Source organism: Mastigoproctus giganteus, chromosome 1 (assembly GCF_048544385.1).
Source record: "Mastigoproctus giganteus isolate SK-2022 chromosome 1, ASM4854438v1, whole genome shotgun sequence".
Classification (NCBI taxonomy): Eukaryota; Metazoa; Arthropoda; class Arachnida; order Uropygi; family Thelyphonidae; genus Mastigoproctus; species Mastigoproctus giganteus.
Genome location: NC_143575.1, coordinates 23230876 through 23257580, shown reverse-complemented (window position 1 = coordinate 23257580; position 26705 = coordinate 23230876). Strand labels below are relative to the sequence as shown.

The window sequence follows — 26705 nt, the reverse complement described above, 5'->3', positions numbered from 1 at the left end:
CCCATTACCACCTACTGAGTCTTCTCTGCATTAAATGCGAAAGTTTCGAATCACCTGCGCTGTTACATGAGTTGGCAGGCGTGAATAAATGAAATCTGTCATCGGTGTCGAAAAGCCGTGGGAGTCGGGTCTTGCATGAATTGCCTCCGGTCAGTTTTAATGCAGGACTTCATACACCGAACTTGATAGCTGTAAAACAGGAATAAAAAAAAAAAAAAAAAAAAAAACAGGCAAAAACAAAACAGAGAGAGAGAGAGAGAGAAATAAAGAGGAAGACGAGGTGACAAAATAAAGAGGGATTATTTTACTGTAAAATAATCTGAAACGTTATTTTAAACCCTTACAACCTAAAGATCCATCTTAAAAACACGTCTTACCTTGCAGCGACGTGAAGCACAGTAGCGCCATCTTTATCTCTGTCCCACAGAGTACAGTCCGTGTTTTTAAGAAGCCAAACCAGAGCTGGCAGTTTCCCCATAGCTGAAGCGTCGTGAGCTGGTGTTGCCCCAACAAATGAACGAACGTTGGCTTTCATGCCACATTTCGTGGTTAGGAACTCGAGCACCTTCACACTTCCTCCCCTGGCTGCATAGTGGACACATGTAGCTCCGAAATCGTCATGGATAGTGTGCAGCAGTTCGTGCTTTTTCTTCAAGAGTTGAAGACCCTGAAGATCGCCTTCTCTAGCCGCCACCAAGGCGCGGTGTATTAAGGGAACCTCCGGCATCACTCTTACCGTTTGACAGTAGCTCCAACGGTAGGCAAAGCCGTGGGATCTGCCTGTAAAACAAAAAATAAATGAATAAATAAAAAAAAAAAGTACTTACGCTGCAACTGATATACAATGCACATTATTAAAGTCTATAAAAAACTCGATTCCACTGCAACCACTCATTGCAGTATGCAGTTTTGCCTATCTGGGAACGTATTTTGTCCGGTAATGGAAATATGATAATGGGGGTTCGAACTCGGGGGCTGAGGGTATAAGATATTGAAACTGATGGAGTATAATCACCAAAGAGTTGTTATATAGACTCACGAGCCAAAACATTATAACCATCCTTGTCTTTTCACTGCATTGGCTTTGTACTGACAAGCACTATCCGTTCCATCACTATATATTCTGCGCCGGTCGATGACATCACTTCTAGGTGCTGTGTGATGTGTTCACCGTGGAGACAGGGGTGATCAAAATGTTTTGGCTCATGAGTGTATACAGCAACTCTGATGTTTAAAGTCCATCGCAATTTCAATGTCCCTGTCTCCACAAGTGAACACATTGCACAGCATCTAAAAGTGACGTCACCGACGGGTGCAGAATATATAGTGACGGCACGGGTAGTCAGTTCGTATGTACGAAGCCCATCGAGTGAAACAAATTTTTTATTATTTATTTAAATGACTAAAACACTTCATCATATTAATGGATTGTATGTGAAGATATGAATATTCTGTGCATGCTACTTGATCATGTATATATACGAGGAGCGTTTGAAAAGTTTGTGGCTTAAGTATGAAGAGAGTATTTTGAGGAGTCTGCTAACATGTTACTTTTCAACATAGTCCCCTTTGAAGCCAATACACTTTTGCCAACGATGCTACAATGCGTTGATTCCAGCTGGAAGGAAGTTTTCTGTTTTATACAGGACTGCATCCACTTCTGTAATGACGCCACTGTCGGTGGGAAAATGGATGCCAGCCAGGTATTTTTTCGAACTACGAAATATGTGAAAGTTCGATGGTGCTAAATTTGGTGCATAAGGGGGAATGGTCGCAGATTTCAAAGCCGCACTCATGGCATTGTCAGACTTTGAGCAGGTGTGTTGTCCTGGTGGAACAAGACTTATTTTCTGAGTGTTCCTCGGCGTTTGTCTTTGATGTTTTCGCGCAGTCGCCTCACAAGGTCTACGTAATATGCCTCTTTGATTGTCTAGCTTTTCTGAAAGTAATCCACTATCAAAACTCCATCAGCATCTCAAAACCGATGTCATCACCTTGCCAGCAGAAGAAATCGACTTGACTTTGGAGGAAGATAAGAGCTCCTTTGTCTCTGGCTGAAAGTGATGGACATACGTCTCATCTATGGTCACTAACCGTGCAAAGAAATATGCTGAGTCTGCTTGGCAATGAGTGGACTGTCAATCGTCGATCACTCATCACCAGATCATGCACACCGTCAACAACTTCTCGAGCGATGGACGTTGCAGATCTTCCACAGCGTGGGGCTTCCAGGCACTCTCTCCTTTGTTTAATCTGCTGCCCATTTCTTAACCATGAAATAGGAAGAACATGCTCCCCACACGTTGTAATAACCATATCCTCACGAAGTGTCTTTGGCATTAGTCCCTTTTTTCCCAAATACTTGATGACCGCACGGTGACTGATTTTGTTCATCTTTCCTCATTTACACAACTTTGTTGAAGTCAGGAAGTATACTTCAAAAAAAAAAAAAAAAAAAAAAACGTTATTGAAACTGCATGAAACTTGGTGCCTTACTGTTTGAAGTATTAAACATTGAGTACATGTATGGTCCGATGCCTACAGGTGGTACATAAACAGAAAATACAGTAATTTTTAACACTGTACCACTACCCATTCATACTGAAGCTACGAACTTTTGAAAATTCTCTCTCTCTCTTCCACTCTATAAAACAGTTCGGTGAAGATACTGGATAAGGATGGCCTGCTTATATATCTGTAGCAAACTTCTAACTCCCTTACACGAAAGTTAAAGGGGTCTTCATAGAACCTCAAATCAGAAAGTTAATAATGGATGGCCAGTTTGAAAGGACAATCAATTGAGTTAAATAAAAATACGGGTTGGGTTTAAAAATGTTATTCAGAGATTCTTTAAAGAAAAAGAGGTGTCCGAATTTCAAAATGACTATTGAAAACTTTCCTGAAAATCTTAGCAGTGTTAGCGAGCAACAGGAAGAAATATTCACCAAGATAAAAAGGCAATGGATAAGATATTTCAAGGTGGAAAAGATTTCAACATGGCTTATTAACAGTGGAGTCATACGTACGTCAGGTATGTATAATGTATGATGATACCAAGAAACCCAGAGGCGCTAGGAAATCTATAAATGAGCCAATAATGAAGTAGCTTCACAATCCAGAGTTCACCTGTTTCCCGGTTCTTATGACCAGCTAAAAATATGAGGCGCCAGTAAGTCGCGCCTGAAGGCTGCGCGAATTTTAAGTAGGTTTTAATGATTTGCGGATTAAAAACTAATTCCAGAGCAAAAATTATGTAACCTTCGTCCGACTAGCTGGGGGGGGGGGGAAATCCCATAAAAGTTGCTTCCGTCGAGGTGGGTTTCGAAGCTAAGCAATAAATACTAAACTAATATTTTAGCCTTGGGTTCTTCATATGGGCTTCTTCAAATTGTTATTCAAACACAATAAATTTTAATTAATTAGCCTAATTAATTAAATTTTATTGTCATAACCAGCTGGTTGACCACGCCTTTATTAGTAGATAGTGACAAAGGCAGGGATTATGCTTGTTTTTAATGATCAGTAATGAATATTTTAAATGTCATATAATATCTATTTTGTAGTTCATGTTTCTAATAATGTCTGCTTTATCGTGGATTCGAAGTGTGTGACCCTGTTTGTTACTGTTTGATAAGTCCATTGAGGAAATCTGTCTCGGTTGTCAAAAGAGAAACATCGAGGTTTGATATATAATTTTAGCCCTGGACGCGTTAGTCGTAAATCACTGCCATTCTGGGGATTTCGAAAGATAGTGCAGACAACCCCGAAGGCAGAGATCTAATTGAGTCCAAGAATGATCACTTGTCTCTAGGCGAATCTGCGATGTCATAATAACGTCGTAGTTTTTAGCAATGTCCTAGCAAGGCCAACTTCATTGCGTGTGTCTCGACAATATTTAATACCGGGCTGGTCAGACATGGTGTACTGAACGCCTTGCAAAAAGCTTTGAGGAAAACAATTACAAAAATCGAAAACGATATTGTGACCCTCTCTCCTCCAAAGAATGACAAATATTATCGATTATGCGAACAACACTGAGTTCACAAAGTTTCTATGGTCTAATTGATACATTATTTAAAAGTGAGCAGTAGTAAAAGTTTCTATGTATTTATTTAAATACAATATTTTTCAAAAGCCACAACTGGGCCCTAATACAGCAGGTTATTAGTATTAGTAATGGAAAAATTATACAATGAAGCATGCTTATAGAGCGTCAACCAAAAAACAAAAATAAATCAATAAATAAAACAAAATACTACCAACTTCATTTTCCCCTTCCTACTTTGTCCAATCCTTCTTTAAATATATTGGAATCACCCCACGCCCACAACGCCAAATGGAAGTTTGTACCAACAATCAACTGCCCTTCGGCTGAAAGCAAACTTTCGCACATCTATTCTGCAATCGTACTTTTCCAATTTAATTTTATATTCCCATGAGTCTATCGTTGGAAAATGTGTAAGGATGGCATCGGCATTTGATTTGCTCAACTCCTTTAAAGCCTTAAATACTTCACTCAGGTCTCCTAGCACAGACGTTCTCAACCTTATTTATCAACGTACCAGTTTAAAAACTGTAATGTTATTGTACTTGTACAGTAATAAATCATAAAATTTGTCAACGTTTTTGTGTATTTATAATTAATTTAATTTTTTTATTGGTCAGTGTACCATCTAGCACAATTAGATGTACCACCAGTAGTACGTATGTACCACAGGTTGAGAACCTGTGTTCTAGAAGGTCTCCATTTTCCAGATGCTTCAATTTACTGAACTGAAGTCTTTCTTGGTAAGAGAATCCTTATATTCCCGACAAATCTTTGTGATTTTCTCTAAACCCATTCTAACAGATTCACATCCTTTCTAAAATGAGACTTCCAGATCTATATGCAGTAATCAAAATGCTGCCTAATAACACCTTATATAATGGGATAATTACCTCCTTATCCCTGCTGGCAAAATTCCTGTACATCATCGACGGAATCCCATGAGTTGTTCTAGTAGTCTGTCTGCTCTCCTCAGAGAACTTTTCGTTGTACTGTGTACAATTACTTCCTAGGTATTTTCCACTACCCTTGAGTTTGGTACCAACCAGCTGATGTGCGATTCTGGAATTACTATTACCCATAAGCAGTTCGTGTATTTAACAAAGTTAAACCTCAACTGTCATCTCTCAACCCATTTGTTTAATTTTTCTAGGTCTTGTTCAAGTGGTGCGCCACTTGGTTAATTCACATCACTAACCATCCTGCCAACCTTCGTATCATTTGCAAATTTAAACATTAAGCCTGATATGCCTTCATCAATATTATTAATAAATATTAAAAATAACAGTGGGTCCAGAAGTAAACCCTGAGGGACTCCACCAATATTAGTGAAAGAAAAGACGTGTCCATTTATATCCCCCTCTGTCTTCTCCCACTCAACCATCCCTTTATCCATAGCAGTAACCTTCCCTTAAAGCCACAGAGTTACAATTTGTACAGCAGTTTTTTATGTGCAACAATATTAAAAGCTTTACTAAAATCCAAGTACATGATATCAAAATTATTTTTTGCATCCAGTTCTTTTGCCACTCCATTGCAGTATCCAGTCAAGCATTATTTCATTTAACTTGCATTACTTCTTTAACCAGTGACTACATTAATTTCCCTGGAACAGAAGTTGAGGTAATAGGTATGTAATTACTCATGTCACCCTTTGGGAAATGGGGATACATTTGGACATCTCTAGCCCACAGGGATTTCCCCTGACTCCAAAGATGTTCTCATAATTATGACTAAGAGTTTGCTTACCTCCTTTGCTGCCTTCTTCAATATAATTGAATAGATTCCATCCATCCCGGGGACGTTTTTTTCTGTTTAACTTCAACAATTTCTCTTTCACTTTCCTCTCAGTTATAAAAAAAAATCGTGTAGCTCCCTGTTAGGGTTTTATAAACTTCTGGCATCCCCTCCCTAAAGAATTCCTCATGTGTGAATGTAGATGCAAAATACCTACGCAGTTTGTCAGCAGTACGGGCAGGATCGTCAACAGTTAAACCATCGACATCAAGTGGACCAACTTGATTCAACCCATTCCTTCTACGTTAATATAAGTAAGGAAGTCTTTGCTGATTTTCTTTGCTAGAAACTTCTCGTAATCTGCCTTGGCTTTCCTAAACTCCTTTGCGACTTGATTACGACTCGTTTATATCTACCACTTGCAGGACGATTCGAAGGTTATGAGGACGAAGTTAGCCATCTGCCATCCATCTGTGGCAAAGGTTTTCGCCACTGTCCTTCCTGCATGAATTAGACGCTCCTTGTGGGCGAATTTGCCTGATCCCTATGGGATAATTTCAAAATCTTGTGGTTAACTGCTACGCCATATCATTGCCGTCTCGGCCATACACTATAAATAAACACGACACTGATTAATTTTCAGCAAGTTATTATTCTGTCCAAAAGCAGTATATCTACTTGGAACATGAAATGCGAAATTACTTTTTTAAAATTAAACTCAAATGTCATTTTTAATTTCAAAAATAAAAAATACAATCTCTGATATCGAAATTGCAGCATCCTTAAGGAATCGGAATACAGAGAGGATACTCAGAGTAATGACAGCCGAGTATTTAGATAAAAGTTGCAGACGAGTATCATGATAAAAGTTGCAGACGATAATGTGTGAACGCATTTAATGACACAAAACGGTGCTTAAAATGCACAGATCAATATGATGTAAATTAACCACGGTTGCGAATACATTGAACGAAGCGTCTTGGCATTGAGTCGTACAGGTTTCGAATAACCCTCTGCAGTATTTCCCACCAAGCCTCTTACACCTGGTGCCACAGAACATCGTGGTCTTTGCTGGCCGTGAGTGGCTCTGTAGATGGCGTCCAATCGTAGCCCACACGTACTTGATGGAGGAGGAATCAAAGAACTGACTGGCCAAGACTATTGGCACGAAGACACCCAGAGGAAACCCTTGCGGTATGTGTTTGAGCGTTGTCCTGCTGAAAAATGGCGTCATACCCCACTAAGAAAGGGGAGACCGATGGTTCAAGAAACTTGGCGACATAGAGGCGAGCAGTCAGATTGTCGTTGAAAACACGAACCACGACCAACTATCAAAACTGATCGCACCTCCACACCATAACACTAGCGGGGTGTGCAATATGGCGTCCAACAATGGCTCTAGGATCATTGTGTTCACCATATAGTCACCACAAGTGTATGCAGCGATCATCAGGAATGCAGAAGAGGGATACATCGCTAAAGACCACTTCACGCCATTGTGTATTTCAAGTGCCCAGTGCGCGGCACCATTCCAAACGCTGTTGACGATCGGCAATGGTCAGGAGTAATCGACACAATGGTCGGTATGCACTGTGTGTGTGTCGGAGTAGCCCCTTAGCGTACGCTCATTTCCACCTAGAACTCCTGTTTTTAACAGTAATACTATTAAATGGGTGTGACGTGAAAGAGGTGAAGAATGAAGATTGAAAAAAAAAAATATATATATATATTTTTTTTTATTTTTTTTTTTCGATCTACTATATATATATATATATATATAAGAAATTTCCCGCATAAGAAGTTTTCCCCTGTACTAGGTTTGGTTTCTTAAGTCCCAATTTCAACTCTATATGTTGTAATGTATTATTTTCCCGGGTAAAATTTTTCCCGCATAAAAAGTTCGTGATAAAGAATACACAGTGTATTATTATAATGACATTTCCCACTAAATGCGTTTTTTTTTTTTAAATATAGAAATTATTTATTTTTAATATTAAAAATATTAAACAATATAAACATTTGGTAATCGAACGAGTTAGTGCCAAGCAATCATTTTAGTTCGTAGTAAACCACCAAAGTAGATGAGATGGCATCGTTTTTGATATACATGTATCTCATATTGAAAATACCTTCACAACGAGTTGCCCTGATATTGCAGTACCTCCAATAAGCAAAGCTTCGCCAATAGTTACTTATTCACTAATGTTACTTATTCTCGGCGGATACCCTGGGTATCCGCCAAGTCACAAAGGAGATTAGGCAGGCAAAGGCAGACTACGAAAAATCCTTGGCAAAGGATGCAAAGAAAAACAGAAAGGAGTTCTTTACATACTTGAACTCGAGAAGGAAAGGGATGAATCAGATTGGTCCACTGGATATTGATGGTTCAACAGTTGAGGATCCTGCTCAGGTGGCTAACAATCTAAACGAGCATTTTGCATCTACATTCACGCATGAGGAGTTATTCAGGAAGGAGAATGATGTAGGTAAAGTAAACATTGGCAGTGAGCTGGATGATTTTGTAATAACTGAGAGGAAAGTGGAGGAGAGATTGTTGAGGATAAACATAAAAAAGGCACCTGGGGTGGATGGGATCTATCCAGTTATATTAAAGGAGGCAGCAAAGGAAGTATGCAAACCCCTAGCCATAATTATGAGAGCTTCTTTGGACTCAGGGGAGGTACCCATAGACTGGAGATGTGCAAATGTAACCCCAATTCACAAAGGAGGATCAAAGGCTGACACAAGTAATTATAGACCTGTTAGTTTAACTTCTGTTCCAGGTAAATTAATGGAGGCACTGGTTAAAGAAGCACTGCAGGATCATCTAGACAAGAATTCAGTTATAGCTCAGACGCAGCATGGTTTTGTTAAGGGCAGGTCTTGCCTGACCAATTTGATTGGATACTATGATGTAGTCACAAAAGAACTGGATGCAGGGAATAACTTTGATATTATATATTTGGATCTTAGAAAGGCTTTTGATACTGTTGCACATGGAAGACTGCTGCACAAATTGGAGCAGTGTGGCATTGGAGGCAAATTGCTGCTATGGATAAAGGGATGGTTGAGTGGCAGAAGACAGAGAGTGGTAATCAATGGACACTGCTCAACGTGGACTAATGTTATTAGTGGAGTTCCTCAAGGTTCAGTGTTGGGTCCATTGTTGTTTTCGGTGTTTATGAATGATATTGATGATGGGATATCAAGTTTAATGTCTAAGTTTGCAGATGATACAAAGGTTGGCAGGGTCGTTAAGGACACTACTGACGCTATGCTGCTGCAACAGGATCTGGAAAGGTTGAACAGATGGGCTGAGAGGTGGCAAATGAAGTTTAACATTGACAAATGTAAAGTACTACATATGGGTAACAGTAACCCCAGAGCAATGTGTCAACTCTGCGGTACTACACTGACAGTGGTGGAGAATGAAAAGGACCTGGGGGTAATTGTGCAGGCAGATATGAAGTTCTCTGAGCAGTGCAGACGAGCTGCAAGAGTAGCTCATAGTGTCTTGTCAATGATATACAGGAATTTTTCTAGCAGGGATAAGGAGGTGATTATTCCCTTGTATAAGGCAATGGTTAGGCCACATCTTGAGTACTGTATACAGGTCTGGAGGCCTCATTTCAAGAAGGATGTAGAGCTGCTGGAACGGGTACAGAGAAGGGCAACAAGATTAGTAAATGGAACAAAGGGTTGCTCTTACGAAGAAAGGCTTAAGTTTTGCAAATTACAGAGTCTGGAGACTAGGCACCGGCGAGGTGATCTGATAGAGGTGTATAAGGCTTTGAATGGTTTGAGCATGCTCAATGCCAATGGGATTCTTCATCTTTCTCAGAATAATCACCTCAGAGGGCATAAATTCAAATTGAGGAAGGACGGATGTCGGATAGATGTGCGGAAATTTGCCTTTGGCCAGCGGGTGGTTGGTTGGTGGAACCGACTTCCATCACTTGTTGTTGAAGTTGATAGCCTAAACAAATTTAAAGCTCAACTGGACAGGTATTTCGAACGAACGGAGGGGTGAAATGGGAGAGGTTTTTTTTTTTTTTTTTTTGGCTGATGCTGAATAAGCTTGCTTTCTTGCATCATATGCCTCTACTAATGCTAATGCTAATGCTAATGAATCCATTGTCGAAGCTTTTCTCTTATTTGAGCTAGTCCTATATAAGGGAAACTCATTATGAAGGTATTCACCATATGAGATATAACAGAAACGATACCAATTCACCTACTTCGGTGGTTTACTACAAACTAAAATGATGCTTGGCACTAACTTGTTCGATTAGCGAATTTTCCATAGTATCAGGCTTTCAGCGCTAAAACCTTTTTAGTATAAACATTTTGATATAATAGAAGTGACATATTGCAATTGTTTTCATCGATATCCATAATATATTTTTTTTTTATGAAAACCCCAAACACGAGAGGTATTAGAACCTGTAGTACTTAGTACCGTGCTTGGGTTGGAGGTTGAGAAGACGAAATAAGATATTTGTTGACATTAGACTTGAATTTCTGTAGACTGCAATTTTCAGGAAATACGTAAGAAGGAAGGTTGTTCCAGAAAACGGCAGTTGAATGAATAAACTATTACAATAACAAATAAATGATATGAATAAACTATTACAATAATCAATAAACGATAACCAATTAAGATTTAAAGTTGGTTCTGTGAGTTTGAAGTTGGACAGTAAATGGATGTTGGTTGGTGGCGGCACGTGTTCGGACTGTTTTGAAAGAGAGAACGGGAATTATAGAAGCCAATTCAGAAGAACAGTGCCCATGGAAGTATCTGTAGAAGAGGCATGCAGCAGAAACAGTACGTCTATGAGACAGCGAGTGGAGAGACTTTGTTAGAGATGAATCATTAATTAACCTAACTGCCCTCTTCTGAATGGAATCAAGAAGCCTGAGAGAGGTTTGGGGGGCACCGCCCCAGATGTGGAACAATATTCCATGGTAGGGCGGATTTGCGATTTGTACAGAGGGAACAGCTGTTTGGAAGAAAAGTAACGCCGAGAGCGGAAGAGCAAACCAAGTTTTTTAGATGCAAAGGAAGCAATATTTGTAATGTGCTTGTGCCAAGAAGTCAGGGTAATCCCCAAAAGAAATATATCATTTTGCCTAGAAATCGGAGTGTCACTAAAGATAAGCATAGGAGCAGGAAAATCCGTTTTGCGAGATATAAGACAAGACTGTGTTTTAGTAGGATTGAAATCAACTAAGTTGTCTTTGCCCCACTGGAGAATTACCTGGAGATCGGCATTTAAGGAATTGGCAGCGGATATTCGAGAAGTTGAAGCTGATTGAGCAGGGCAAGGTTTCTCAAAATGGAAAGTGGAATGCAATGTGCTATCATCGGCAAAACTATGGATAGGATTTCCAGTCAATGGAAGAATGTCATTAATATAATACAAGAGGAAAAGAGTGGGGGAAAGAACCGAACCTTGGAGGCATTAGTGGAGAAATTAGAAGACAGAGAGCCATCTACCACCACCCTCAGTGAGCGGTCAGAGAGAAAACTGGATAACCAATTCAAAAAACAGTTGGCAAACCATAAGATGGAAGCTTGTTTAGAAGACCTTTATGCCAAACAGGATCGAAAGCCTTCGAGATGTCAAGAGCAACAGCTTGTGTTTCACTGAGCTTTTCCATTGAATTTGTCCATAAACGGGTAACATAAGCCAGAATATCACCAGTGGATAAACACTGACGGAACCCATACTGGCGATCGTTGATCAGACGGAAGATTTCTAGGTAGCTTAATAGTTGGCGGTTAATTGATTTCTCCATTACTTTAGAAAGAGTAGAAGTAATTGCAATGGGACGATAATTGTATAGGAGGGATTTGTCACCCTTTTTAGGAACTGGCTAAATATGAGCAAATTTCCAACAGAAGGAAAAATACATTTGGAATAAGAAACTGAAAAAAGGCGACAAAGAACAGGAGTAAGTTCAGGAGCACAGGTTTTGAGAACAAGTGGAGAAATACCACCAGGAACCTGGAGCTTTCTTAGCATCAAGATTCTTCAAAGTCCTTCTGACATCCTTTTGATGGAAGACCACAGGAGGCATTGAATGCAGCGTGTTGGGAATGGTGGGAAGTGCTTTACCAAGGTCATTAATACATGAGTTGGAAAAAAATGGGATGCTAGCAGGTCAGCTTTCTTCGTGGCTGAAGTGACAACAGAACCATCCGGTTTTGACAGAGGTGGGAACAGAGATGGGAAAAAGTTGCGGCCAATAGCTTTGGCAAGAGACCAGAATACTCGGCTACCATTAGGGCAAGAAGGAAGTTTTCTACTCTTAGCCTGTTCAAAATCTAGTTTGGACTTATTAATAAGTGCTTTACAATAGTTGCGAGCTTTGGTGTAGGCAGAAAATGAAACTGAAGAATTGGAAACAAGCCAGTTACGATATGCAATGTTCTTCTCTTGAACAACCTTAGCACATTTATTGATAAACCAAGGTTAAGATGAAGGACGAGATTTTAAAGTGGGGCGTGGAATAAATGATTCCATTCCTACAAGAATAATTACACTGACACGATCTGAGCAAACGTTGACATCAGATGTTTTGAAACAGTAATCCGGCCAAGGAAAAGAAGAAAAGAAATCTCGTAGGTCATCCCAATTTGCATTCTTGCAATACCAAACAACACGAGGTTGGGAATAGCCATGAGATAAAGTCTCCATTGGAGAAGACACAATCACCAAATTGTGGTCTGAGGTGCGTAATGGACCACGTATTTCGACTGTGAACTTAGAAGGGTTGTTTGTGAGAAAAAGATCAAGCGCGTTGGCTGTAATGTTAGGATTGTCCGGTATTCTTCTAGGTAAATGAACAATCTGTGCAAGGTCATTAGTAATTGCAAAAGCCTCAGCATCTCGACCAGCTAGTTCGGTGTGACTATAAAATGGAAGCCAGCTGGAGTTATAAACATTAAAATCACCAAGGAAAATTACCTCTGTTAGGAAAGTTGGACTGGAGAAAGTCAAGCTGCAAAGAGAGAAAGTCAAAGAGCTCCAAGTGATTAGCGAAATTAGGAGAACAGTAGGGACAACAGATGAATTTGACACAATGAGATAGAGAGATTTTAAGACAGAGAATATCGAAAAGAGGAGATTCCAAATTACCAGTTCCGATATTCTCTGACAGGGAATATCGGAACGGACATATGCACAAGTACCACCTTTGAGGCGAAAGGAATCATACAGCGAATAATTTGGGCAATTGAGATGAGAGTAGATCTACCAATAACTGAGATTCTGTCAGAAAAAGTACATGAGGTTTGGCAGACTGCAAGTGGAAATGGACATCGTTGAGATTAGAATTGAGACCATGTATATTTGTGAAATGAACTAGGTAGCGTTTGAGAGGTTTAGATCTTTTCGCAGATAAGCTTGCTCTATTAGTTTGACAATTCATAGTGTATTCAATAGTAAAAAAAAATGGAAGGGACATGCTGTATGAAGTAATGAAATTTTTGGATATGGCGTGGTAAGAATATACTCAGATCCTTGACGATTGTGGTTGATGATTGTGATTGATGATTGATGATTGCGGCCTCGAAAATGCCCCCCCCCCACATACACACTACTCTGACTCCCTCCAGTCACTATCTGGCAGAGTAGAGGTTGCAAGATTATACACTAGCTGATCCGGAAGCCTCCTAAAGAGTTGCCAATAGGTTCGGTCCGGTGTACTAACTAGCGGCCGGCCTGCGAACACCGTTTTAGAACTGTACCCTCGAAATGTAAGGAAGATTGGATCTCACCACGATGTTCATCATAACCTCAAAAGTCATCAATCATACTGCATGATGGAAGAGATGTGAAGGGTTGACCGGAACTTAGCTCTGGAGACTAAACATGGGTTCCACCACTTCAAGCCTCCAATAAGCAAAGTGGTGCTATTGCACCGGTTGTGGAGAGTCATCTACCACCTATTACTGCCTGGTAACGCAGAGGGGCGGCATTCCTCCATGTTGTGTGGGCGCCACACCTCGACCCCTGCTTACGTTGGTTTACACCTGGGTGGTCACCCACCGTGTGCTTGTGCATATAGGTTATGCCCAGGATTACTAACAGTCCCACCATCGTGAAGGTGCAAGCAGAGGATTTGGCTGTCACAGACCGTCCGGACTTCGCCGAAATTGGGTCCACTTGACTTGAATGTCATCCGAGTATAAGTTCCATCAACGTTTTAGACTCCCATGTAGCAAGTACAGCTTGTCTGGCATATCTGAGAGAAATCTGTGACAACCTCAAGGACCTGATAATTGGATAGCTTCGACCACGTTATGTTCTGATGGTTGTGAACAGTTCTGAATTACTTAGTGGATTGTTGCTCTATCTTATTATAATTGTGATCTTTTAAGGTATGTTGAAACTCCAAAAAAGCTCATTCTTCTAACTTGGTAATGAATTTAATGAACAGAATGTTAAGCAATTAGAAATCCTTAGTTTAAAAATGTTTCCCAGAGGCAGAATAAAATATTTATAAATTCTGAAATAGTATTTAACAGTCATCTTTAACTTATATATGTGTATCTTTTCATTTTTATTTGTTTAGTTAATATTTCATACTCTTAGGTCATTTTCCCTTCTAAGCAGTTTTCCCGCGTAAGAAGTTCTAAACCTCTTGGAAACTCTTATCCGGGTTCTATTGTATATACATTTTTTTAAACTAGTTAAATGTATTTAATTTAATTGAGCTTAATTTAATAATTTTGTTCAATTTAGAACAGGACAGTAAATAAAAGTCAGTATTTCAAGTATTGTTTACGTGTGTTGTGTGTGTCATGCCACTTAGCCACCAGGGAGCAGACAACACCTGGGCAGGTGCTACCTGGTGCTCCTCCCTGGCATGAGGAGTCGGGCCTGGGTCTGCTATTAAAACTGTCGTGCAAGAAGCACAAATCCCACACCCACCGGAGGTAGTGCAATACCGGTGGGTGTAAGGGCCGGTATGCACAGCGGTCTCTTCTGCCAGTCGCATGCAACGGTTCGACGGATGATGGGGTTGACAGCCCATTGATGTCACAGCTCGTTGGATGGTAGCTAGCGTAGTTGTAGGTGCCGGTAAATCTCTTGACCGATAAGATGGTCCTCCCGTTGTGCTCCATTACCCATTTGACCAGCAGTCGTACATTGTCGCAGCCACTATTGCCAATATCTATGCACAGTTGTACTCTCACGTTTCGCTACACAACGAAGCGACCATTCAGTCTCAAGACCATTCATAAACTTAAGAATATAAAATAATAATAATAATAATAGTTTTATATTATTCTTACTATTAATAGTAATAATATAAAATATTCATGAATACAATATTCATAACATGAGACATATATATTTAATTTAAATATTTAAAATTTTAAAAATTAATATATTTAATTTAAATTGTTATAAAAGGGCATGAACCTTACCGAGATACATGCTTTTTTTTGTTTTTTTTTTTTATTAAATCGCAAATTATGAGAAGGGCATCCGTAGTTGTAAAGACATTACTAAAATTATATTAAATTAAAGAAGATACTTGATACTACGTTTATTTGCTATATTCTGTGAAGTAACGAAGACCCTACACCTGGTAGTATAAAAATTCACTCAAACCAGCTTATAAAGAGAGTAGAGTGATAAATTCTAAGAAAAAAAAAATTAATTTTCATAATTAAATGTGGAATTATCTCCTTTAATTTAATTTTAATATTTTATTTATGAAATTATTAATATAGAAATGCTTCTATGTAGAAATATTAATATTGAAATATTGATCCAATTTATAAATATTTCAATAGTTCTGGTACTAATTTTCTATTAAAATTATAAACATATCAATCATAACTAACGACGAAAATGGAAATGGTTTGCGCGTTCTGCTTATGTCAATCGCTTGGCTAATACGAAAATAAAAGTGTTCAATGGAAAATGTTGCAAAACTACGAAGTGGAAAATTACTGAAAATACAAAATAATTTAATCCGAAAATAATGAACATTACCGTACCAGTTTCTAAACATAGTTGGGCACAACTAGAAATATCTTCTATTAAAAGTCAAATTCCAAAGAATCCAAACCAAATATTCAATCCATAATTTAACAGACATGGTTACGTAAATTTGTGACAGACAAACTGTAGCAATACCAAACTACCTTACCCGTGCTGCCATCTAGCGTGAAAAGAACGATTAAGAAGTATTATATACTAAATGAAAAAAATGCTAAATTAAAAATAAATGCCTATTAATAAAAAAAAAAAAAAAGCTAAAAATATTAATTACAGATAAATAATTATAAATAATAAAAGAATGAATGATAGAAAAGTTAGCTCAATATGAATTATAACTCCAATATACGGTGTATACGTAAAGCAAATAAAAAGCTTTACGAGTAGAATTATATATTTTTATATATTATTATTATTATTATTATTATTATTATTATTATTATTAGTCATATGGTGCAAGGAAATCTGAGGCTTTTGTTGCACCGACCAAAAAAAAAAAAAAAAATTCCTGAGTTACCCCTCAGAGATAGAAAGAGAGAGTCAGAAATAGAAGGAAATCACCAAGCAATAGAAGAATGATGACATCCAGCTCAGGACCCTGGATGTGCCAAGCCCATATATGAAATTTAATATTCTATAGATTTCTCTCTCGTTCGTTAGTGATTCTAAAAATCCCTCGATGAGATCTGATTCTGATCGCAAAGAGAATTGTATTGCCATCAGATGGAATTAAAGTTAGTATTGATGCACCTAATGGTACTTGAATAATAAGAATTACTAACTGCCAAAGTTGAACTTTAACATAACAATCGTGACGTCGCACGCATAATTATCCTAATGAATTGTGGCTTTGTCAGAGCAGGTTTTTCCTCGGTTAGCAAAGTGATCCAGATATGTACTGGCAGCTTTTTTCGCTTGTCGGTAGGATTAAGGTTGACATATCAGATATAGAGCAAGGATATAAAGTGGGGCGACACTACAATTGACACTACGCGACAGGTATCAAGAAAATAACCTCGTGAAGTCACGCAATATTTTGTCAGACACCGGATGCCATTTGTCACGAAAATATTCTATTGTCTTTACAAATAAGAAGCTTTCCTTAACATGAAGATAACTTCAGTGTGGACATGTTTTTTTTTTTTCCCCCTGGCGTATTATCTGATGTTTTATACTGGGAAAAAGAGACGGGGTTAATGTTTGGAACTTTAAAAATTATTCAGTTTTGGTGATATGTTTAGTCTACACGAGTTGCTTAACCTTTTATCCGCTCGAATATTAATTTCCCCTTTCTAAAACAGTTTGGATATACTCTAGAATTCGTTGAACAAAGTTTTTAAAGATAAAATAAAAACTTTGTATTTATTTAATTTTTATAAAAGATTCAAGATTTAATTTTTTATAAAAAAATGTTAATTTTATCAATATTTTTAAAATTTAATATAATTTTTTAAAATAAATATTTTTTCAAATAGTAAATATTTTATAATTTTATTTTTGGATGGACAACCACCAAACTCATGGGAAGCAATACTGTAAATACATGAAGAAGTTCCGTATATATGAATAAATGTTATTGGAACAATGTATCCAGATTGGCGGGATACATTTCTTCAGTCGAAGGCGTTCCCAAAATGCACGGTTTTCCTCATAATTGTAAGTGATGAGACATATACGTCCCCTATACGTATCGTAACTTAGATTTCACTCTTGTTATGGGATGATTTAGATCTTTTTTTTACATATTTTTACTATGTCAACTTTTTATAATGACTTTGTTGAAACAGATTTTTAGATTTTTAAAACAGATTACTTAATTAATTTACTTATTGATTAATCCTAAGAAGGCGATTTTAACAGCAAGTTGTATCAGTTTGAGAAATTATAATCTATTTATGTTGATCAAGAAGAAAAATCAATGCACTCTTCTTCAATGCAGTCATCATGAGTAGTCAAACTCATAGAATAAACTTATCTGCAAAAAGGCCTAAACCTCCCAATCATTTCTTCATTCATTTCACAAATATATGTGACCTCAGTTCCAATATCAGTAATGTCCTATTCCACTTTCAGTCTGCCAAGCCGCACTTAACTTTTACTGACAGAGTCCCAAATATCGGTTGATTCAACCCTGCTCATTTCAGTTGTCCAAATTATCCGCTGCACAATTCCTTTCGTCTCACATATGGTATTTGTGTGTATGTCTTTTCTAATATTCCCTCAGTGATTTGGAATCTCCTCTTGTCGATCTTCTCTGACTTAAAATCTCCTCACTCCACTCTGTCAAACTCATCTGTTGCATCTGTCAGTCTACCGATTTCACTAATCACTTATTAAAGAAAGGAAGCCAAAAAATTAGTGATTTTTTCTCAAGTACCTTCTCAAGTGCAACTTTCCTAACGGTAAGGTAATTTTCCTTCACGATTTTAATATTCACAACTCTAGCTGGATTCACTTTTCTAGTCACAGGGAGTCAGCTGGTCGAGATACTGAAGCTTTTGCGATTACTAATGACCTCGCACAGATTGTTCAGTTACCTACCAGAATACCAGACAATCCTAACCATACAACCAACACGCTTTCTCTTATTCTCACTAACAACCCTTCCAAGTATGCAGTAGAAGTATATGGTCCTCTAGGCACCTTAATTCACAACTTGGTGATGTTGTTTCTCATGTTCTTTTCCTCTTGTATATTAATGACATCCATTGACTAGAAATTCTATCCATAATTTTGATGATGATGATTGCACATTGCATTCCAGTTTGAGAAACCTTGCCTTGCACAAACAGCTTCAAATTCTCGAATATCCACTACCAATTCATTAAATGCTGTTCTCCAGTGGGGCAAACATAACTTAGTTAATTTCAATCTTTCTAAAACTCAGTCCTGCTTATTTCTCTCAAAAAGGATTCTTCTGTTCCTATGCTTATCTTCGATTACACTCAGATTTCTAGGCAAGATCACATATCTCTATTAGGGATTACCGTGACTTCTAATCTCTCTTCGCGTAAGCACATCATAAATTCTATTTCCTCTGCATCTGAAAAACTAGGTTTTTTTCTTTCGCTCTCGGCGTTGTTTTGCTTCTAAACAGCTACTCACTCTGTAAAATCTCAAATCCGCCCTACCAATAAATATTGTTCCCCATATCTGGTGCAATGTCACCATAGCCCCTCTCAGGCTTCTAGACGCCACTCAAAAAAAAAAACGGCAGTTAAGTTAATTGATGATGACTCTCTTACAAAGCCTCTCCACTTTCTGTCTCGTAGACATCATGTTTCTGCTGGATGCCTTTTCTATAGATACTTCCATCGGCACTGTTTTTCTGAATTAGCTCCTCTGATCTCCCCCCCCCCCACTGTCTTTCTCTTCCACACCAGTACGGACACGTGCCTTAACCAGACAACATCCAAATACCGTCCAACTTCGAACTCACAGAAACAACTTTTCCTTTTCTTCTTTCTCATTTTCCCTTCAACTTATGTTTTCTGGAACAACCTCCCTTCGCACGCATTTTGTGAAAAATTATAATCTACAGAAATTTAAGTCTAATGTGAACAAGTAGCTACTTTTACATTCTCAACCTTCAACCCATGCACGTGTTGAAGTGCTATAAGCTCTAATACCTTTCGTATTTTGGGGTTTCATAAAATAAATCAATAATAAAAATACAATATTCATAAATTAAAACTTGGGAGTGGCAATTGCGAGCTTATTCTTTTTTATGTCTTTATCGGCCGATTAAAAGTTTAATTCCAATATTAATCTAATTCAAATCATTTTTTGAAAAAAAAAATAATAATAAAATAAAATAAATATACATATATATATATTAAAATATTCCTAAAAATATATCAATTTCAAAATGGTTTGTGACAAAAAAATTAATTCTAATTTTTTTTTTAAATGAATAATTTCTTTTTTTTTTTAATTATAATATGTGTCATTGTATCAGATTATAAACGGTATGTAATCGTACATAGTTTTCATTATACTGATGACAAAACTAAGTAAACAGTGGAAATCATATTTAGTAATATACTCTTTAATTCCTCTTAAGTCTAGATTTTTCTTTTATGCATCCAGCAAAATCAAAGTTAATTTCCCTGCAGTGAACACAATCCATTAAACTTATAATTGTGAAAATTCTATTTCTTCTTCGTCTATATCTTAAAATGTCCACTAGATGTCAGTAGTGTTCAGAGTGTAGAAAATAAGTTGATCGAAAAGCAATTTTTGTTTTTGAGAATCTTGCTGTTTCCAATAGACTTTAAAAGCAAGATAAAAAAAATTCCAATTTTAAATTATAATTCTTCATATTTTTTATAATTTCACATTAAAAAAACATTAAATTCAAATATATTTGATGTTTTCAGAGTGCATATTTCATAGATAAGTAAAACAATCTACAAGAGAGACATCTAGTGGTAACCTACATTACAACGTAAAGTTGAATAACGCTTTTGAACTAGTAAAACTCAACAAAAGTGGTCATTAAGACTCTACCTAATTCATTATAGCTTTACCACGATTTTGTGGCATAGCCTAACAAAATGCACTGGAGTAAAAAAGAGATGCCATACCTTTCCTCAATATTTTTATTATAATCGTAAATAGGATAAATTTTGGTGTTCTTAATTCTGCATCCAAATTCCGAATATCCAAATTTCATTTCCGTGTATTGCAACGTATGTTGTGTTATCTAAATTATTGGAACACGATTGAATAATTTTCCCTTCATATTTAAAAACATTTCTGCTAGCAAGAGTCACTGTACAGGGTTAAAAATAAATAATAATAATAATAATAATAATAATAATAATAATAATAATAATAATAATAATAATAATAATACAATTTTATTTGTATCAATACAATACAATAATAATAATAATAATAATAATAATAATAATAATAATAATAATAATAATAATAGAGCACATTTTGTATAAACTGTAGAGGAGGAGGAGGAGTGCGCGAAATCGATCATGAAGGCCGACTTCATAAGCTGCATCAAAAGATTTAGTGCCTGAGAAATGGCCGATGAGCTACACAAAATATTTCCATTGAAACTTGTCAAAAACTGGTGACAAGCTTGCCGAGTAGGATATTTACTGTAGGTCCTGTCTGCTGAAAGTAGACCTACACGACATTACAATTGTGACTATTAGTCACTTATATGGATATCTCATTCCAATACTTTGGATAACATAATGCATATACATTATACAATGGATATAATCACCGTGGATGCAAGGTGATTATATCCATTGTGCTACCCTCGAGGGCAGGATAATAGCGTCTACTGAACAAAAAATCGTCCAGTGTCTTTGGAGACATTTACAAAGTGATGGCCATCTTGAAATCAGGAGTCCAAGTGATAAACGTGCATTATAGAGATTTTGAGAACAAACTGTTTTTATCTAGTTACTCAATTTGCATGTTCTAAAAGGTTCTGCTTATGAGACGACAGTTTGTTTCGGTGCACAAGTAACTCATATTTAGTTATATTTTTAATTTTATAAAATATTTTAGCGTCGTTGTGCTTCTTCAACTTTTGAACACTAGTGCATATCTTAGTGACAACCAAAATCAGGGCCCTCGCGGGTAGCACAGTTGGTAGGATCGCCGTTCTCCCCACACCGATTGGAAAGTACCCGAGTTCGAGGCCTGTCGATGACGTGAGGAATTTTTATGGGTTTTTTTCATAACGTTGCTGGCTGAGTTAGTCGGTTTCAGGCGGGAGTAGCATGGTTTTTTCTCCCGGAAACTCAGATTTTTCGTCCAGCAAACAGAAAATCGACCTCGGAACACCCGCAATTTACAGACCATATACACGGAGTAATATGGCCTTAGTCGTTGTTGCTCCTAAAACTCTACTACAGTACTACAACAACAACCAAGGTTAAGAAAGTAATGGACGCTCTCTAATCTCCCAGATGTATAAAAAAGAAATTCTCTATAATGACTTTCTTTTTTGTAATCATATCTGTTAGAACGCGTATTTTTTTTTTTTTTTTATTTGCTGTGTAAGTAACATAACTCTATTATTATTATCTACTACATTTATAGGTCTATATTTTACAGAATACAAGAGTAACTCTGATTTTGGGTTTGCTGCCTTAATTTCGTCTACCAGTATAAATTGCTTTTCACGTGGTTAAGCAAGACTACACAAAACAGTATCATAATTTTAAACAGAAATAGGAAAGAAAACTGGTACTGTAATTGAGCAATTACTTAAACTTATTTTTTTTTTAAATTTATATATTTATTTCACTATTAAATGGTGTACGGTATCTTATTAATTTTGTGTTGATCTATAATTGATGTTTATTTAGTACCTCTATATAAAGGATAAAATTATATATATATAATTTGTATGAATGTATGTATGAACGTATTAATTTGTATTATGAATGTACATTATGAAAAGAGGTTAGGCAAGCGAAGGCAGATTATGAAAAATCTTTAGCAAAGGATTCAACGAAAAATAGCAAAGACATTTACTTATATAAACTCTAAAAGGAAGAGGATGAATCAGATTGGTCCACTTAATATCGATGGTTTGACTGTAGATGATCATTCTCAGATAGCTGCCGAATTAAATGAGTATTTTGCATCTACATTCACACATGAGAAGTTTTTCAAGGAGGAGAGGGTCAGATGTTAATCAAACTCTAACAGTGAGTTAAATGACTTTGTAATAACTGAGAGCAAAGTGGAGGAGAAATTGTTGAAGTTAAACATAAGAAAGGCACCTGGGTTGGTGGAATCCATCCAGTTATATTAAAGGAGGCAGCAAAGGAAATAAGAAAACCGTTAGCCATAATTATGAGAATATCTTTGGACTCGGAGGAAGCTCCACTGACTAGAAATATGCAAATGTATCTCCAATTCACAAAGGGGGATCAAAGAGTGACACAAGAAATTAGACTTGATAGTTTGACTTCTGTTCCACGGAGTCACTGGTTAAAGAAGCATTGCAGGATCATTTAGACAATACTGCAGCAATAATTCAGATACAGCATGGGTTTGTCAAGGGGAGTGTTGTCTGACCAATTTGATTGCATACTATGATGTGGTCACAAAGGAACTGGATGCAAAAAATAATTTTGATATCATATACTTGGATTTCAGGAAAGCTTTTGATACTGTTGCACATGGAAGACTACTGTACAAATTGGAGCAGTATGGCATTAAGGACAAGTTGCTACAATGGATAAAAGGATGGTCGAGTGGGAGAAGACAGAGTTGTGCTCAGTGGGTACTGCTCTACGTGGACTAATGTTATTAGTGGTGTCCCTCAGGGTTCGGTGTTGGGCCCATTGTTGTTTTGTATATTTATTAAAGATATTGATGAAGGTATATCAAGCTTGCAAGCTTGTCAAAGTTTGCGGATGATACAAAGGTTGGTAGGGTTGTTAATAACAGTAATGACAGTATGCTGCTGCAACAGGATCTGGAAAAAATAGGTAGATGGGCTGAGAAGTGGCAACTGAAGTTTAACATTGACAAATGCAAAGTACTGCATATGGGTAGCAGTAACCCCAGAGAAATGTACCAACTATGTGGTGTTACACTCAGGGTGGTGGAGAATGAAAGAGAACTTCGGGTAATTGTGCAGTCAGATATGAAGTTTTCTGAGCAATTCAGACAGGCTGCCAGAGTAGGTCATGGGGTCTTGTCAATGATATACAGGAATTTTGCGAGCAGGGAAAAGGAGATGTTTATCCTCTTGTATAAGGCAATGGTCAGGCCACACCTTGAGTACTGCGTATAGGTCTGTAAGCCTCATTTTAGGAAGGATGTAGAGTTGCTAGAACGAGTACAGAGAAGAGCAACAAGACTGGTGAAGGGAACAAAGGGGTGCTCTTATGAAGAAAGGCTTAAGTTAGAACTAGACAAACATTTGGAATGAATGGATTAGTGAAATGGGAAGGGGGTGTTTGCCTGATGCTGTATAAGCTTGCTTTCTTGCATCATGTGCCTATTCTGGTGCTAATATGTATCAGCATACAGAGAGAGAATCAGATTTAACAGGCAGAGAATTGAGTAGGGGTGTCACAAAATGAAATAAATTACTTAAGGGTACCGTTATTAAAAAAAGATCGAAAATCAGTGGTTTAGTGATTTGTTGTTGTGTATCTATTGAATGGACTTTTGTTAAAATTTCAAATTATCTTCAGAGTATTTTAGATCTATTGGCAACAGCCGGGAGGAGGAGGAGGAAGAGGAAGACAGTGAAGAGTAAAGTATCTCATAAGATAGCGTATGCTATTTTATGAGAACTCAGAGGTAACTTCGCAATTTGGCATACCATCTGTACGGAAAAGGATTCTATTAGACAGAAAAGTTCTTATGAAATGAAGGAGTTGCTTTTGCTTGAGTTTACATCTCACAGTTGTTGTTCTAGGATTTTAGGAGATTCGGCCACTAAAGCCATATTGCTCCGTGTTTATTGTCTGTAAAATGCGTGTGTTCTGAGGTTGATTTTCTGTTTGCTGGACGAAAATCCCGAGTTTTCTGGAGAAAAACAACGTTACCCTCGCTTAAGGACAACTAACTCAGTCATGTTGCAAAAAAGGCCCATAAAAAGTCCTCATGTCAGCGACGGGACTTGAACTCAGATCTTTTCCACCCGGTGTAGGGAGGACGTTGATCCTACCAACTGTGTTACCTACGAGGGACCATCCCACAGAGGTATAATGGAGACGGTAACTGTCTCAAAAATTAATTGTACATCTCATTTAGGATTGAGTTTTTAATGGATGCATTTTACCGGCACATTAAATGATGTGAAAGATTCGAAGTCTGTTTACCGTTGTCAAAATGAGACACCCTGTGGCAGCCCTAAGGGTCTACATACTAAGGGATGAGGTAACAATAGGGGTTTCTTGGTTATATGACACATTAACTCAACCCCATTAACTATTTATGTAAAATAATGAAAATTCTAAAAAGCGGGAGGCAACACTAAACACGATATAGTAAAACAGAATTTGTTCATTAACATGATAAATTACCTTGTAATAATTTTATACATCAGGAAAAATGTAGACTGGAAAATTTTATACATCAGGAAAAATGTAGACTGGAAAATCGTTGCTTGCGTGACAAATCCCATTTCTTGCTGTTCCAAGCTGTTGGGAGTTCCACAATGGCGAAAACAGCACTAGTCCATGAACCGATCCTTCCAGGTGTCAAAAATGTAGGCTGATGGGCGGTAGAATGCTGCAGGGAGTGTTTTCGTGGTGCACACTGGACCTCTTGATATCAACATTTAGATTATATACGTTATCACTAGATCTCAATCGAGTAGTTCACTTGCGGTATGATGTGGAACGAATTCTTGCAAGCATCCAATTTGCAATAAGTGTAGGAAGAAACTGAATCAACATGGACCAGTATTCCTGTGGTACGCTTTCGACACCTTGCTGAGTTCATGCTACGATGAATTTCGACTGTTTTGAGAGGTAAATGGGGCTCAATTCGCTATTAGCTAGATGTATCTAATAAAGGAGCCACTTACTATATGTTTGCACTTAAATGCGAAACTTTTACGGTACTTGTTTTACGGTACTACCTTTTCTCACTACCTATTGCGATATTCGAGTGATTCAGACAAATTTCGAAACTGTCTTCTATACTGTGCTAAGGAGAAAGACTTTATTGCTGCTGGCTAATCAAGTTACAATCCAATCCATATTCTTCGGTGAGTGTCACATTTGGTCTAAGTTTGTTTTTACATTCTCCTAAAGAGAATCGGGTCACTGTAGATTTGTTTTCTGTGTTCCGTCGGGGAACTTTACAGGTCGCTGAGGAGTGGGCAGCATACTGCCTGCGAAAAGTTTGGTGGAAGTCTTTGTCTTAAGCCACTTGTCAACATTTAGTTCATCAACTCTTCTTGAGAGTAGGTGAACAAGTACTGTATATACAAGTTTCTGGTGACTGTTGCTATTGTCCTGGGGTAATATAAAGAGTAGATAACAGGATGGAAGTTGGTTAAAGAGAGAAGCCTTCCTAAGGTTGCTTTCTGCTTTAGCACTTAAAAAAACGGGTAGGACTGTCAAAAATTAGATGGTTAGGACTGGAAGAAAAACTTTCTACATGAGTACGAGTAGTGTTCACGACTTAGCATTTGTTCTACGATAGTTTTTTACACTTGGCATTCAAGAATTCGGAATTGGTGTGATACGGTAAACACTCTATTGGGGTATTTAAGGAAAAGCCTTCTAGACGTTAAAGAGGACATCTATCATAAAACATATCAAAAAATTAAGGGAAACTGAATTACAACACCTCCTTAGCTGCATACGCGTTTCCTTTAAATCATCTAAATCAACCTTGTCAGAGTCTTCCTTATTTAGAATCTCTTCTTTTCGGAATGGTACTTTGACTAAAGATCCTTTACCCCAATGTGTCAACTTCATCTGCTATCTCACTTCTTATACCGAATGCCATTCAAAATATATTTAAAACTACTTAAAATGACAATAACAGTAAATAAGAAAAAATATTTTAATTATACTGACGTTCCAGAGAGTTTCTTCTTCAAAGTGATAGATGTAGTACTCTAGTCTCGTACTTATATTAATTGCTCTAAGAATCATTTATTAAAATATTTTCTCTTTCGTGGTCAGCATTTCTTTGAATACAGTGTATTCAAAGAAACGTGTCCTGGATTTTTCATAGCTTTCTTGAAGATTTTAGCATGCTTTGAATGCATATGCTTTCGTTCTTGTCTACGGAACACACGAGTACAATTCCTAATTCATTAATGTGCATTGAACACCGAATAAAAGTGTAGGCTTGTGTTGCTACCTGCACAATGTGTCATTAGATGCCAGGTAGAGCGGCAGTGTCCCTGAGAGATAAGGAATTACACTCTCTCATTAGCA

At 37.4% G+C, this 26705-nt stretch overlaps 1 protein-coding gene across 6 annotated transcripts in view; it reads right to left on the bottom strand.

The window, feature by feature from the left end:
- f (espin protein forked) overlaps positions 1-26705 on the bottom strand; it is a 219842-nt gene that overhangs the window by 93899 nt on the left and 99238 nt on the right. For all 6 annotated transcript variants that reach the window (XM_090371952.1, XM_090371969.1, XM_090371960.1 and 3 more), the window contains one exon: positions 378-780. In XM_090371952.1, coding sequence (XP_090228078.1) covers positions 378-727 — 350 coding nt within the window. In that variant the 5' untranslated portion in view covers positions 728-780. The remainder of the gene's footprint in view (positions 1-377; positions 781-26705) is intronic.